The sequence below is a fragment of the Gymnogyps californianus genome, chromosome 1 (genome assembly GCF_018139145.2).
Source record: "Gymnogyps californianus isolate 813 chromosome 1, ASM1813914v2, whole genome shotgun sequence".
NCBI classification, from domain to species: domain Eukaryota; kingdom Metazoa; phylum Chordata; class Aves; order Accipitriformes; family Cathartidae; genus Gymnogyps; species Gymnogyps californianus.
Window position 1 is genome coordinate 174,524,228 of NC_059471.1, and position 16,871 is coordinate 174,541,098.

A 16,871-nucleotide genomic window follows, 5' to 3' on the forward strand; every position below is an offset into this window, starting at 1 on the left:
TTAAATATATGCACTCACTTTGCATGCATTTAATCAAGCTCTTTCAGAAAGATTATTTGTTCCCATTAAAACCCCAAAGTGTTGCAAACTCTATTTATAAGTACTCTTTTTAACTGTTTCATCACAGGGCACATGCTTTTAGTTAAAAATAAAACAAAATAAAAATAAAACTGACATAGCATATAATTGTATGAATTATATCTGGTTTTTTAGCAGCCACCTCAGCAAGTATTTCTGAAGTATAACGATGCCTTTCCTTAGGCCACAGAATACGGCCAAAATTATAAATCTTCCTGGTCAACAGAAAACCAGTATCCATTAATTCTTTAGACTAATTTTCTAAATAAAGCCAGCCTAATGGGGGGGGATAGTTAAGTATTTTTCAACATAGCTTATCTCATTAGAGAAGGAATATTGATAAGTAAGATTTTAGCACAATTCTGGTGTGTTACTTTTTTTATGCTGATTCTCATTAAAAAAAAGTATTCTGTTGTATTAAAATAGCTTTTATTTTCTATGTTTTGGATATAACAGAACAACAGTACTTGTAGTTCACTTTCAAAGCTTTGCATAACTTGAAAACTTGAGTATTGTTCTGTATTTGATAAGTAAGAATATTTCCCCTTATATCGCCAAATTATTTAGAATACATTGCACTTCTGAGTTTTATTTAATAACTGTGCAATATGTGGTTAAGCAAAGGTTTGTCTAAAAAAATTCCAGAGACTAATTTGCTTATATATTTTAACTCTAACGTGGAACACAAAAAGGGCCAAAAAAGAGGGGGAGTATTTTCTGTGGCAATCAACAAGTTCTTGCTCTACACAATTAGTTTTACACAACAGTGTTTTATTTTTATGTGTACATAATTATATACCTTGATAATAAAACCTTTCCTAGTCAAAACTGCAGAGAAAATCAGTTTGTTCTCAATCGACTTTTAAAATTGCATAAATTATGAAATCTTTATATAAGCTTGCATCACAATTCATCATATTTTAAAGTTACACACTCAGAAAATGTGACTATATTCCCGGATATTAAAAAGTAAATTTTATATAAGGGTTGCTAACATCAGTATTACTACAACTTTTCCTCACTTGGGATTTAAAAAAAAAAAATTATTCCAGTATTTTGGCCCTAGAAAATACATACTAGTGATACAGAATAAATTGGTAAGTTTGGAGACATATTTCAAAACGTCATCGAATTAGGAATCAATTTTAGGGGGGAAAATCCTTATCTTTTATGCCTATCATATAGGCAGTATTTTAGAGTAATTTTAACAATAAAGAGAGTGTTTTCGTTATTTTAATTGAGATAACTTTTCCACAGGTTATATTTGGAGAGATTTGGTTATACTCCAGAACAGTAATGTTAAAAATCACCAAGTCAGCAGCCAAATGAAGCAAGACCTTTTAATAAGAGTAGTTAGGTAACGATAACAATTTTACGTGATTTGTGGGGGGACTGCATGCTTTTTCCTTCTTTATGTCCCAGCAACTGAGGTTAAAAAACAAGCCCTCCAAAACCAAAGCCAAACTAACACGTATTGCAGCCTTCATCACTTACAGGTCTTGCAGCAGCCATCGTTATACGTCTGCACAATTCCTCCATTCTAGGAAAATAAAAGGAGAATATATCAAAAAAGACTGTGCCCAATGCAAAGGTGAATTGTATCTCAAGACTTTCCATGTTTTAAAGATGTCCAACTAGTAAAAAATAGTATCAGTGAAATCAAGAGAATTACACAGAGAGATAGTGCAAAGCATTTGACACTTGTCTCCACATGACATCCTTGTCTCTAAATTGGAGAGACATGGATTTGATGGATGGACCACTCGGTGGATAAGGAATTGGCTGGATGGTCGCACTCAAAGAGTTGCGGTCAACGGCTCAATGTTCAAATGGAGAGCAGTGACGAGTGGCGTTCCTCAGGGGTCAGTATTGGGACTAGCACAGTTTAACATCTTTGTTGGCGACATGGACAGTGGGATTGAGTGCACCCTCAGCAAGTTTGCCGATGACACCAAGCTGTGTGGTGCGGTTGACACGCTGGAGGGAAGGGACGCCATCCAGAGGGACCTTGACAGGCTTGAGAGGTGGGCCTGTGTGAACCTCATGAAGTTCAACAAGGCCAAGTGCAAGGTCCTGCACATGGGTCGGGGCAATCCCAAGCACAAATACAGGCTGGGCAGAGAATGGATTGAGAGCAGCCCTGCGGAGAAGGACTTGGGGGTTTTGGTTGACAAGAAGCTCAACATGACCTGACAATGTGCGTCTGCAGCCCAGAAAGCCAACCATATCCTGGGCTGAATCAAAAGAAGTGTAACCAGGAGGTCGAGGGAGGTGATTCTCCCCCTCTACTTCACTCTCGTGAGACCCCACCTGGAGTACTGCGTTCAGCTCTGGGGCCCCCAACATAAGAAGGACATGGACCTGTTGGAGTGAGTCGAGAGGAGGGCCACGAAGATGATCAGAGGGCTGGAGCACCTCTCCTATGAAGACAGGCCGAGAGAGTTGGGGTTGCTCAGCCTGGAGAAGAGGAGGCTCCAGGGAGACCTTATAGCAGCCTTCTAGTACCTAAAGGGGGCCTACAAGAAAGCTGGAGAGGGACTTTGTACAAGGGCATGTAGTGATAGGACAAGGGGTAATGGCTTTAAACTGAAAGAGGGTAGATTTGGATTAGATGTAAGGAAGAAGTTCTTCACTGTGAGGGTGGTGAGGCACTGGAACCAGTTGCCCAGAGAGGCTGTGGATGCCCCCTCCCTGGCAGTGTTCAAGGCCAGGTTGGATGGGGCTTTGAGCAACCTGGTCTAGTGGAACATATCCCTGCCCACGGCAGGGGGGTTGGAACTAGATGATCTTTAAGGTCCCTTCCAATCCAAACCATTCTATGATTCTATGATATGTATCAGCTGAAAGTTTGGTTCACAAATTCTTTACAGCCATTGACATTGAAAATTAACTCGTCGCTGCTTATCTGATCTGATCTAGTCTGCTTTGAATAAGCCACTTAGTTTCTGTAAGCATCTTTTTATATCATCCACTACTATCTATTTCCCCACCACTGAGTTCTATTAGGATAGTTTAAAAAATTCATGTATGCAACTTTGCTGATGATGTAAAAGGATTTACACTGATCATATGCCAAGGAGCAAATTAATACCTCATAAGTAGCTCTTTACAACATTAAATATATATATGTATATATACACACTTTTGAAAGAGAACATTAACTGCAGAATTTCAGAACCATTGGTGTGCTCAATTCTTTTTCTCAGTTATAGTCTTTGTTATTGATTTAAGCTAAAGTTGCTTGTTACCTAGAAAGTAAAAATGTATGAAAGTGAAGAAAATGTCCTTTTGAAATTAAAAGAGAGCATGAGAGGGAGAGAGAGACAGAGAGGGAGGCTGTCAGAATCTGTCAGAATGGGTGCAAGCAAGAAACACGTGCCCACAATTTTAGTCCATAGCCCAGAACTGCATATCAAGCAGACAACTGAACGTAAATAGCACTCTTACGATAACAACAGACAAAAGACATTTTTAAGCTCCCATCTTTTCATGCTAGCATGCATTTTTTATCTTGTTACAGAAAAATTACTGAATAAGTTGTTCAAGAACTTCTTAAATGAGCACTTAAACTCAGCCTCTTAAATCCATATTCCTAAATTATCTTGAGCTGCCTGTTGGAAGAGCTTTCTCCTCGGCTACTGGCTCAAGTCTATGCTCAGCATCTCTGAAAAACAGGTCAGACTGATTCAGCAGGTTAATTTTAGGGCTCCATTCTTTAAAATCTTAACCATTATTACCAAGGAAAGATCCTAATAGATGGTGACAAAAGGGTTCCAAGGAAGAAACTTGAGCATAAAGTCAAAGTAGAACAGGCATTAATTTTAGATAGAATGCCTTCTTCAGGATTGGAAGAAATAAGGATTTTTTTAAACAAATGCAGTGGATAAGTAGGACTTGTGCTAAATTTATAATCTGTAGTCAAGGCAGCAATGGTACTTACCCTCTCTACATGTGTATTTACTTTATTATTATTTGTAGCTTATATTAAATATATGGTGTACTGCAAGTGCACGGATTATAAGAAGTATTATAAAGTTAGAGAAGTATTAAATTAGAAATTAAATTGTAAAAAAATATGTAACGTAGGTGAAGCATCCACATTCTTCAGAGCAGTTTATATGGGTATGCCAAATTTACATTTTTAGATATATGATGTAGGTAGATACCCTTTCATGTATGATAGATATTTTTTGTTATGTTATACAAAGTTTAGTTTAAGAGATAATAAAGTTTATATATACTCTGTCATCTTTCTAATCATTGCACAAATTAAGGAATTTTTAATATAGCCCAGTTTTATATGCAGCATTTCTGAATTGCTTGATCCAATTTATTTGGTGTATGTGTACTGTACTATGAACTTGGCAAATTGTTATTCCAAACTAAAGTAAGACAGAGTGATTAGCACTTTATATAGTGGTATGTCAAGCATGATTCCAATTCCACAATATTTTAAAAGCAGTCATCATTAAGACCCAAAACAAACTTTCATACTCCTCACAGATATTTTGTCAGTCAAAAAGTAAACAGGAACATAGAAAACAAGACTGTAAATAGCTCACTTACTTACATGTTTGTACTTACCACTTTTTTAATTTAAAGAAAGTGCATGAGGTATGCATGCGTTGTCAAGCGTAAGCCAAGCTCCAGATCAGTTATTGTCACTTACCTCACCCAAAGTACAAACCTTTGTACACTCAGTGTCATTAAAAGGGGGGCAGACAACACTTGATCCTAGTATGATAGCCCCCGCAGCAGTCTTTGCACACTTGTAGTTGGTGCAGTTGGAGCTCCAGGTGCTTCCTTCCTGAATATATAGAACAAAACCATTGTCAGGAAAGACAAAACATTTCAGCTTTATCTCCAACCCCAAGTGGTGCCCTCATGCTGTAGTACCTACTGGAGTGGAAAGTTTGTTGCAGACCACCCATAGGTGGCAAAGACCATCGTCTAACTACCAGTGGCTACTCCTCCCTGGAGCCATGGCTCTACCCTCCAGCATGCTGCTCAGCATGGGTGTCCTAGTGCAGAACAAAAGGGCTCTGTGCCAGAAAAAAAGTCCGATGATGGTTTCTTTTGCTCTGAAAGCAATGGGAAGCATGAACCAAGTCGTGGCCACATCTAAATTTCTTTGTATGTGGATGCTGGAACACACCATCAGGATCCTGAACCCCAGTGCTTCAGTTTGCACACTTCCTTTCTGTAGAAACCAGAATGAGGAGAAGAGTGGCCCTGGGAAGAAGGGGGTGTAGGAGTCCTGATGTGGACTCAGAAGCTCCCAATGCATCTAAATCACAGTATATGACTAAAAGTTACAATTTGAACCCTACCCTGCACTTAGAGCACATTCAGCCTTAAGTAAATGATGACATTCACATATCTTTGTAGAAAATATTACAACCAATAAAATGAAATAAGGTATTCACCTAGTGTGAAATGGCAGGTCTTTAAATAAACACACTTTTTCCCTGTCATATACCATAAATAGTCCCTAAGTGCGTAACCAGCAGTGAGGAGGTATGAAGCAATACTCACAGCATGAGTTAACTAAGAAGTGACTGTCAGACACCTGTTTATCATATCATTATAATTATTTTCTATCTTTGTCCAGAGGCACTTACCTCATACACAATTAGTGTTCCATTCTCAGTATGAAAAGAGCAGGACACGTTTTGACAGGTACCACAACAAGTATGGTGACTGGAGGGAGGAATATATATTTGATGCTGGAAAGAAAGGAAAGCAGAAAAAAAAAAAAAAAAACCCAAGTATTTTTTAAACGTACAGTATATGAAAATTCATTGATTTCTGAAACTAAAAATACCAAGAGAAACAATATACGGATGGATGGATGGATATGTTTACGTATGCTGTTAGAAATTGCTTCTCAAAATAATCCTGGAGACACAAGGTGCAGAAGGTGTGCCCAGGTAGAGGAACTCCTCTGCTTAGTGACAGAGCTCCAGGAGGAGGTGAGTAGGTTGAGGAGTATCAGGGAGCGCGAGAGAGCGATAGACTGCTGGAATCTCACTGTACCTTGTCTGAGTCAGGCCCAACAGGCAGACAGGACGCATGATACGGAGGATTCCCTATCCTCTCTCCACCTGGCTGAACACAGTGACTTAAGGGATAGGGGGCAAAGGCGACAAGTTCCTGCCCGGCGCAGCAGGCGCGTCTCCTCTGTGACTACCCCACCTTCCCAGGTGCCCTTGCATAATAGGTATGAGGCTCTGCAAGTGGAACTGAACAATGACGACGATGATGGTTCATCTAGCTTGGAGGTGTCGCTGAGGTTAAGTCAGCCTACACCCTGCGTCAAAACTGCTTCCATAAAGAAAAAAAGATGAGTCATTGTCATAGGAGACTCCTTTCTGAAGGGAACAGAAGGCCTAATATGCAGACTGGACCCACTTCTCAGGGAAGTCTGTTGCCTCCCTGGGGCCCAGGTTAAAGATGTGAAGAGAAAACTTCCTACCCTGGTCCAGCCCTCAGATTATTATTCATTATTGATTTTTCAGGTAGGCAGCGATGAAGTTGCAACAAGAAGTCCGAGGGCAATCAAGAGAGACTTCAGGGCCTTGGGATGACTGGTTAAGGGATCAGGAGCACAAGTAGTGTTCTCCTTTATCCTTCCAGTTGCAGGGAACGATGAGGGAAGAAACAGGAAGAGCCAGCAGATCAATACCTGGCTCCGAGCTAGCCCTTGTTCTCGTGAGGGACTTCAACTTACCAGATGTCTGCTGGAAATACAATACAGCAGAGAGGAAACAGTCTAGGAGGTTCCTGGAGTGTGTGGAAGATAACTTCGTGATGCAGCTGGTGAGTGAGCCAACTAGGGAAGGCGCCCCACTGGACCTGTTGTTTGCAAACAGAGAAGGACTTGTGCGTGATGTGATGGTTGGAGGCCATCTCGGGCATAGTGATCACAAAAGGGTAGAGTTTTTGATTCTTGGAGAAGGAGGGGGGTCAGCAGAACTGCTGCCTTGGACTTCCGGAGGGCAAACTTTGGCCTGTTTAGGAGCCTGGTTGACAGAGTCCCTTGGAAGGCAGTCCTGAAGGGCAAAGGAGTCCAGGAAGGCTGGACATTCTTCAAGAAGGAAATCTTAAAGGTGCAGGAGCAGGCTGTGCCCATGTGCCGAAAGACGAGCCAGTGGGGAAGACCGGCCTGGCTGAACAGAGTGCTTTGGCTGGAATTCAGGAAAAAAAGGACAGTTTCTGACCTTTGGAAGAAGGGGCAGGCCACTCAGGAGGACTACAAGGATGTCATGAGGTTATGCAGGGAGAAAATTAGAAGGGCCGCAGCCCAACTAGAACTTAATCTGGCTACTGCCATAAAAGACAATAAAAAATGTTTCTATAAATACATTAGCAACAAAAGGAGGGCTAAGGAGAATCTCCATCCTTTACTGGATTCAGGGGCAAACACAGTGACAAAGGATGAGGAGAAGGCTGAGGTACTTAATGCCTTCTTTGCCTCAGTCTTTAATAATAAGACCAGTTGTTCTCCAGGTACCCAGTCCCCTGAGCTGGAAGGCAGAGATGGGGAGCAGAATGAAGCCCCCATAATCCAAGGGGAAATGGTTAGCGACCTGCTACACCACTTAGACACACACAAGTCTATGGGGCCAGATGGGATCCACGCAAGAGTACTGAGGGAGCTGGCAGAAGTGCTCACCAAGCCACTTTCAATCATTTATCAGCAGTCCTGGCTAACCGGGGAGGTCCCAGTTGACTGGAAGCTAGCAAATGTGATGCCCACCTACAAGAAGGGCTGGAAGGAGGATCTGGGGAACTAGAGGTCAGTCAGTCTTCCCTTCTCCTGCGGGGGAAGGTTATGGAACAGATCATCTTGAGCACCATCACGCGGCACGTACAGGACAACCAGGTGATCAGGCCCAGTCAGCACGGGTTTATGAAAGGCAGGTCCTGCTTGACTAACCTGATCTCCTTCTATGACAAGGTGACCTGCTTAGTGGATGAGGGAAAGGCTGTGGATGTTGTCTTCCCAGACTTTAGTAAAGCCTTTGACACTGTTTCCCGCAGCATTCTCCTGGAGAAACTGGCTGCTCACGGCTTGGACGGGTGTACTCTTCAGTGGGTAAAAAACTGGCTGGACGGCTGGGCCCAAAGAGTTGTGGTGAATGGAGTTAAATCCAGTTGGCAGCCGGTCACAAGTGGTGTTCCCCAGGACTCAGCACTGGGGCCAGTTCTGTTTAATATCTTTATCAATGATCTGGATGAGGGAATCGAGTGCACCCTCAGTAAGTTTGCAGACGACACCAAGTTGGGTGGGAGTGTTGATCTGCTTGAGGGTAGGAAGGCTCTACAGAGGGATCTGGACAGGCTGGATAGATGGGCCGAGGCCAATTGTATGAGGTTCAACAAGGCTAAGTGTCGGGTCCTGCACTTGGGTCACAACAACCCCATGCAACACTACAGGCATGGGGAAATGTGGCTGGAAAGCTGCCTGGTGGAAAAGGACCTGGGGGTGTTGGTCAACAGTCGGCTGAATATGAGCTGGCAGTGTGCCCAAGCAGCCAAGAACGCCAATAGCATCCTGGCTTGTACCAGAAATAGCGTGGCCAGCAGGACTAGGGAAGTGATCATCCCCCTGTACTCGGCACTGGTGAGGCTGCACCTCGAATATGTGTTCCGTTTTGGGCCCCTCACTACAAGAAAGACATTGAGGTGCTGGAGCATGTCCAAAGAAGAGCAACAAAGCTGGTGAAGGGTCTAGAGGACAAGTTTTATGAGGAGTGGCTGAAGGAACTGGGGTTGTTTAGCCTGGAGAAAAGGAGGCAGAGGGGAGACCTTATCGCTCTCTACAGCTACCTGAAAGGAGGTTGTAGCGAGGTGGGTGTCAGTCTCTTTTCCCAAGCAGTGAGCAAGAGGACAAGAGGAAATGGCCTCAAGTTGTGCCAGGGGATGTTCAGATTGGATATTAGAAAAAATTTCTTCACCGAAAGGTTTGTCAAGCATTGGAACAGGCTGCCCAGGGAAGTGGTTGAGTCACCGTCCCTGGAAGTATTTAAAAGACTTGTAGATGTGGTGCTTAGGGACATGGTTTAGTGGTGGACCTGGCAGTGCTGGGTTAACGGTTGGACTTGATCTTAAAGGTCTTTTCCAACCTAAACAATTCTATGATTCTAAGATACACATCACCACTATTAAGTTCTCAAGTTCTTGCTGAGCAAACAGGACTAGCAAATTCTTCACTTTGACTTTTATCCTAATTGTGTAGTTATGCTCACAAATTGCATCAGTGCTGTATTTTAAGAATACTCACAGCTTCACATTGCTGGGAACAGTTCACCATTGTAAAATGCATGGCATTGTATCCTGTGTTCTGATCTTTTTCTTGTAAACACTGTACAGTGTAACAAAGGTCTCCATCCAAGTACTGAATCACTGACTGTCCAGGATTCAGTACTGTGACCTCTTGGAACACGCACACATCATCCTTCTCTAACACCAAAAGAAATAAATGTTACCAGAGGGAAAAAAAAAATCATCAAGCAAATTAACAGAATCACTGTGAAGACAAAAGTAGGGCAAAGTCCTATGCTCTGCAAAAGTATTCTAACTTTTAGACTTGATTGGTTTGTGGTTTTAATTACCAAACAAGGCGGGGAGGAGGTATAATTCAGCTTAAGAAAATGCTACAAAATGCAAAACTGCCTAAAATTGATAGTGTTCCTACTATGGAAGTAAAAAAAAAAAAATCTGTTGTTCTTATTTTTAAAGAGTTCTAATATTTAACATTGGGCTAAGTACACTGTATGAATTATTCTGCACATCACAAAATGTAGCCTTTCTGTCAATTAAACTAGTATGTCTACAGTTACCTGTGGGACAGTAATATGTTCAAGCTGTACTGTAAATGTGTGCTTTGCTCCCGGAGGCAGTCCAGCCTGGGCTGCAGTCAGGATTGCAGCATACCTCAAGCACACCTGTCCACAGTATAGCTGAAATCTAGTCTACACGGGGTAGCTGAGTGAGGGAAGGGAGCAGAGGTCTGATCTTAAGATTGGGTACCTACCCTTGTGCTGGATGGACAGGTCTGTTGCTCTGGTGTGAGATGTTGTCTCATTTGTGCTCGACGGTGGACTAGGAGCAGTCGCACCGCTCACACTCAGCTAAGGTTCACAACCTGCTTCCTATCTGCCTCTCAGCAGAGAGACCGTACCTGACTCTGAAAGCATGGACAGTTTTACAACACTCCTACACCCCACCAGAACAGACACAAAATGGATGGGTTAGCAGACAAAGCATCATATTCAGAAAAGAGAGCATAATTGCATAACTAGGTAGACACCCATAAAATCAAGATAAAAGAGTGTTTACATTTGCAACGGTTATTATGGTCCTATTTCTGCTTTCTTTGCATGCCCTTTTTACTAAAAACTAAAACAAAACAGCTAGGAATATGAAAAAGTTACCGCAAATGTAGTGAGTGCATCCACAAGCACTGGAAACGCTACTATCTATTTTTTTAACTTCTCCCTGAGTATAAAAAGATAAAAGAGTTTCCAAAGTCATGCACAATTAAATGTAGTGCTAAACAGACAATTTTTCTCTAAGAATGTGAAATATTACTTTCATCACTTCCACCCCTGCTTTCATAAAAGAGAAAAATTGCAATGTACTCAAGAAACAGTAGCACGTTCAGAATTATTCAATGCATTTATCTCTTTAAACAGGAGCAAAGCACTTCATTTTCTCTAGGAATGCATATGAATAGCAGAGTCACTAAACAGCAATTTTTCCTGAGATACAAAGTTATTTCAATAATAAACATATTAGCAAAAGACTGCCTTCTATGAATTTTCTTCCAAAAGATAGGTGAAAGCTATTCAAATTTGCAACTCCTGTTTAGACTTTACATTATGCAGTCTTCACATAAGGGGAAGAGAAGGACAAACTACAGGCATTTGACAGGGAAAATATCCCTGTCACTATGGTAATAATGGGAGTTTGAACATTCACTTATAATTATTTTCCAGATCACAGTCCCTATTATAAGAAAGTATGTGACGAGCAAAATATTTATAACTTCTCATATCAGCTAAATTCAATAATGTTAAATCATTTTAATCAAAAGCATAAATGATTAACAAAATAACACATTTCTCCAGATGATACATATGATCATAAAGCTCATTCCTCAGTAATTATTAAAAACAATTGGGAATTATTTACGTGGAAAACCTTGCCAGCATATTGTTTCGAGTCAACATTGAACAGGCTAATATTGCAGTTGCTTTTCTTCTTTTGATGTCTTAAAACACACAAAGTGAAATTTCCCCAAGGAATAGTTGACAACACTGTGCAGACACTTGATGGAGTTACATGCTTGAGCTGGGGACTGGGAGGAAGTCCCAGCCTGTCCCTGTTCAGCCTTTACAACTGATTGAAACAAGGAATGGAAAGGGAGGAGTAAGAGGGCTGAACACCATTAATAAAAATATCTAAAGGACAGTGCTTACCAATTTACAGGTCAGCATAGTAGCGTTTTCACAGCTACATTCTGAGAACAAGAAAACCGTATTAGTCAGTTAGCTAATTGTTAGCTTTTGTTAACAGCAGTGACTAAGGAATAAAGCAATAATTACCACAGTGCCATTCTGGACAACACTGCCCAGGTATTTTTTCCTTCACAAGTGTCATGTCATCTGTGCAATTCATAGGAGGCTCAGAACAAAGATTTTCGTCACAAACTAAATGGGGAGAAAAGACACGTATGAGAATTTACTCAAATTTCCTTTGAATTTTCCAGCTTATATTTCTCTCGATAAACTATTTTAAAAATAATGACATTTCAAATAAATTTTTATTGTGTTTCTTAAGCATCTGAATTATATTTGGAACTGAAAAATAAACAAAGATTTCAAAAGTGCTTTTAGTTGCCTTAGAACATGTTTAAATTTTCAGAAAACATCACACAGGAATCATTTAATATTCTTCCTACTTCAGAGTCACTCAAGCTGATAACCAGTAGCAAAGACAACTAAAATCACAGCTTTTGGAAAACATGGGGTTTTTTTCTCTCAGCTACAAATGTGCTGTACAAAAGCACATTTCTGTAGGATAACAGGGAGCAACTGCCCTCATGGGATGACTCTAATAGAAAACACCTGCCTTTCTTATCGGAGGTGGCTTACTGGGGCTCTGAAAGACTACATACTAAGCTCTAACTTTCTGCCTGCCAGAATTTGGCAAAAACAGTGCCAAATGTCTTTGCAGAAACTTTCAGCTGGGTGCAAGTGCTAGGAAAAGGAAAGGACCAAAATATGGAACAACCTGAAGTAAAAATTATTAAGCTCCAAACTTACTGGAAGACAATTTAATTAGTTGAAATTGCCCAAAGACTGCAATAGGACACGAGTTAATCTAAATTAGGCAGTTACACTTGTAGACATTACTTAAGAACATGTAGCACAATTTCTGTGTTTTATGAGGCTACCAAAGAGACTACATTACACTTCGAATATTTTTCTTATGGCTGCTCCTTGTTTGAATAGTGGTCAACCCAGCAGTATTTGAAACCCTTGGCCTACTCCTTCCCCTAAAAGCTAAAAGTGCAAAGAAACTGCCTAAACACTAATGAATGGTACAACAGAGGAACAACAACATGGAAACTGTTTTATTACAGGTGGTTTAATATTTGAGCAATTGTATATTCATACTCCAAGGATGGGATTCAGTTCCACATTAATATATCGGTATTTAGATCACCCTGAAGGTAGCTATATGCTGTCTGGTGAACTAAACCTCTCCAGACTCCATTGACTGGGTTGGTTAGACCACCACTGAGTATACCAAGAACTTTGAACCTACCTCAAATGCAGACACCCTTATTTAGATCTCTTAATCTCTATCTGAAGCCCACCCTAAATGCTGAATCAAAAAAATCTTCGCACACACACACGCTGTCTGTCATTTTTACTAAATTTCTAATGTATTGAACTGCCAACAGTTACACTCACCGCAGTAGTAATGAGGACAACAGTAATGTATGGTATTAAGGTTTACAGTGAGAATTTCCCCTTCATTACACAAGGGAACAGGCTCAATACAGGATTCACAAACTAAATAAAAAAAAAAAATCAGACATTTACAAAGCTTTAAATACTAAAAAGTTAGCACATGTGAATTTTATTTAATAGACTATATAACAAGTCATATTATATTTGTTTCTTGGATAATAGAGCTTTTATGGATTGACATTCAAATATAAAAACATAACAAAGTTCAAGTATCATGTTCAAAATTCTGTTGGAAATAAAAGATCCCAAAACCCAAGAATAATTCATGCTCCAGTCAGCCTAACCTGTGTGAAGTCTCACTGACCTCTCCAAGAATTCCTGGCTTAAGTTATTAGGTTTAGAACTATAGACTATTTTTGTAAATACTTAACTATTCCTTAGTTATCCATAAAAATATTAGAGGCTTCTTACCACAGAGATAAGAGAAACAACAGGGATCTTCCTGTTTTGCTTCAACAATAAATTGGTCTTCTCTGCAGTCCAGCTGGGAAGCATTGAAACAAACTGAAGGATCACATTCTGTAGGATGTGAAATAAACAGTATTTTAAAAAGACTCACAGAAACAATACTACAAAGATAAAGAAAAGATACTCTTCATCTACTTAGTAAAACAAAATACCCCAAATTGACTGTAAATCAAAAGTGACACAAAACACAAACAAAAAAATGTTGGAGAGTGTGAAAAAAAAATACATCATTGCATGGTCCTATTTACAATATTCCGTTCTGTTAACAATCAAAACAACTTGTAAGGCAAATTTTCTTACAACACATAATACAAGTGTGGAAAATGTCCCAGTAACTGTGGTTTTGTATTTCCCTTACCACATCGGTACTGTGGACAGCAGGACAAGGGGTGGTAGCCTACCACTAATTTTTCATTGGGTTTGCATGTCGGAATAATGGCTTCACACAATGACATGTTACATTCTGTGGGATAAAAAACAATCAATTTTGACATATTTGAACAGATACAAGTGCAAGTCCTATAGCTCAAGATATTTATACTGTCTAGTATAGAGATCCACAAACTAAGAGCAGCCCAAGCCAGCTTAAAGTACACTCCATACCATCATGTAGACCTTCAAGCTCAACCCAGGGCTGGCATAGCTCCATTCATGTGGCACTGTGCAAGCACAGTTGTATCCCTCTTAAAGCAGGTATTTTCTTGCTTTGCTTCCTACACATGAAGCCAGCTAAAATGTCCCAGTGAAAATACTCCCTAAACAAATTGACAATACAGTGTTGGTTACAGGTATCTAACTAAAGAGCAAAAGCACCATATCAGCTGGACCATTTGTTCTCGTTTTCCTTGAAGATCTTATGAGGAAATAAGTATCTTTTGCTTAACATTTTAGGAACAATAAGCTTATTCCTTTTTCTAACAACCATGGCTAGACAGAATATTAGTATTCAGTGATCAGGTCACAGAATACGGCTTCTGGGAAACAGCAGTAAGTCAGAGGATACTGCTCTTGATACCAAAGCACTAATAAGAAAAGTGAACAGGCTCTGATGACTGCCCCAATTACCAAGGTACTTCTATCATCGAGTATTTATCAATTTCTTTTGAAATTCCACCCAAGAGCTTAAAAATTCATTTTCAGCAGAAGTTTTGTTTCACTAGTGGACTTCTAAGAAAAAAAAAATTATTTCAGTGAGTCAGTTCTTACAAAGAAAAGAAGCCTGCTTTGCTGGCCCAACCAGCCACAGGTACCTAAAAATCACTTCTGAAAAATGTTACCTTGAACCCTGTCTAAAGATTGTCATCTGCCAGTGAAATGTCAAGCACTTACCTTATACTTCTGTTACTGAAAACAAGTGTGGTACATACCACAAACTTTCTTTGGACAGCAAGCTCTCTCTTCGATGACATGGACGATAACTTCCCCTTCTCTTTCACAGACTGGTGGTGGATCTTCGTTGCATTCAGGTTCTACAGCAACAATGCTTCCATTTTCTAAACAGTTGTACATGCAACAGCCTCTCATGGACCCATTCCAGATCTCCCCAGCAGAGCGGGGTTGTCCTTTGTTATCTGTACATGCTGAGAGAAAAAACATATCCCTTCAACAAGTAGAGAGCGCAGATTTCCTGCAAGCAACTATGAATTGCATAAAATTATTGCATAAAATAAGAGCGCTGTTGAGCATTATGATCAAGGAATCCAAGAAAAGATGATGACCCTAAAAACCCCAAATGAACAAATGCTTCACTACGGGTGAAAATCAATACTGAGTGCAAGGGAAAGAACCTGCCCATGCTATTCCTTCCTGAGTACTGCAGGAAAGAAAGCCTGGGAGCTACAGAAGAATGACCATTATTTTTCCCCAACGGAAGTACATCAGCACTGCGTCTTGAATCCAAGTGAACTGAAAGCCCAAACTGCTGTAGCTTGAGATAAAGCTAGGCTTTCTTGAAGGCGGCTGTACCAGGTTCACACTTACTGAGGACTGACACAGAACTTAAACATCGCTTACACTGAGCTGCGGTTAATATTAGCATATCTGCAAAACCACTCTGTCCTGCTGCACTTACTACATTTTTCTTCTGGTATACAGAGGTCAGAGTCTGTTCTATGCAGAATAGTGCCATTTTTACACACACAGTCTTCCCTTAAATAGGAACAGGGAGAATCTTCATAGAACCATTTATTCAAGCACGTCTTGGCTTCACAGGGTTGCACACAAGGCTGGTATTCCTTGCCCTCAGGACAACTCAATGCTGCAAGTCAGAAAAATAGGACATTGAGCGCTGCTGTTATTCTTTCAGCATTTCATTGGATAAACAGGTAGTAAGAACAAGTGAGTGTATCATAGAAAGTATGCATTTATATTTTTAACGGTACTTTAGGTAAGCAACTCATTCGATCAAGATTAAAACTGATTCATGACACTTTGAGTAAAACAATACATCTTAAGAACTTGTACCCTGATTTACTAATGCTGTGATAGAATGAGATGGTACTTATAGTAACAATAGAAAGAAATATATTTTTAGCTCATCACTAAACACTGCAGCAGTATAAAGCCACATTGGGGTATAGAACATGGCTATCTGCTTACAACAGTAATCAGGTGTCCTCCATTTAATGCAGATGTTGTGCTTGTTGCATAAAGCCACATATGCAGAAAGTGCATCACACTCGTAATTCCAAAAATAAGTACTGTTGATCCACATCTTCTCACAAAACTCCTGTGGTGACACCTAGGAATGTATTGTAATTGAGAATTAACAAGTAGAAGAGCTTCCTGTAATTAAAATAAATCATTAATTACAAGAAATAATACAGCTGCAAGGGAAAAAATCACAAGCAGTGTCTAAAGTAAAAAATACCATTTTTTTCAGAACACTCATTCTGCAAAACTTAAACTGCCAGAATTTTTTTATGCTCATTAGTAGGCACAGAACACAGTCCTAATGAGACTGTCACACTAGTTATAAGAGCTTTTGCAGTATAGCCCTGTCAGCTAAACGTCGACAATCTCAGCTAAACATTGTTGCTATACCTTCCATAAATTCCTGCTGTGAATTAATTATTACTGAGTGCTCTGTTTCTGTGTCTATAGGACCCGATAGCCCATGTTACTGGGTCTAAATGCAGGTGGTGCAACCTATCTTATTTTTGTTGTTTTTATTTCCATAAGCTTATAACAAGGTGTAAGAAGTCAGATCTTGTTTCATTCTGCCTGTTCACTACTATGCTGCAGCCCAGCTCTCCCCATGGTTTCAGCAAATCTTCAAGT

At 40.2% G+C, this 16,871-nt stretch overlaps 1 protein-coding gene across 1 annotated transcript in view; it reads right to left on the minus strand.

Moving 5' to 3' along the window:
- OTOGL (otogelin like) overlaps positions 1–16,871 on the minus strand; it is a 100,963-nt gene that overhangs the window by 5,377 nt on the left and 78,715 nt on the right. Inside the window, exons 47-59 of the mRNA XM_050902545.1 lie at positions 16,191–16,332; positions 15,664–15,849; positions 14,960–15,172; positions 13,951–14,055; positions 13,536–13,643; positions 13,065–13,166; positions 11,691–11,795; positions 11,565–11,605; positions 10,518–10,581; positions 9,365–9,543; positions 5,700–5,804; positions 4,766–4,885; positions 1,573–1,618 (exon numbers count right to left, since the gene is read on the minus strand). Of these exons, the coding sequence (XP_050758502.1) occupies positions 1,573–1,618; positions 4,766–4,885; positions 5,700–5,804; positions 9,365–9,543; positions 10,518–10,581; positions 11,565–11,605; positions 11,691–11,795; positions 13,065–13,166; positions 13,536–13,643; positions 13,951–14,055; positions 14,960–15,172; positions 15,664–15,849; positions 16,191–16,332 (1,516 nt within the window). The remainder of the gene's footprint in view (positions 1–1,572; positions 1,619–4,765; positions 4,886–5,699; positions 5,805–9,364; positions 9,544–10,517; positions 10,582–11,564; positions 11,606–11,690; positions 11,796–13,064; positions 13,167–13,535; positions 13,644–13,950; positions 14,056–14,959; positions 15,173–15,663; positions 15,850–16,190; positions 16,333–16,871) is intronic.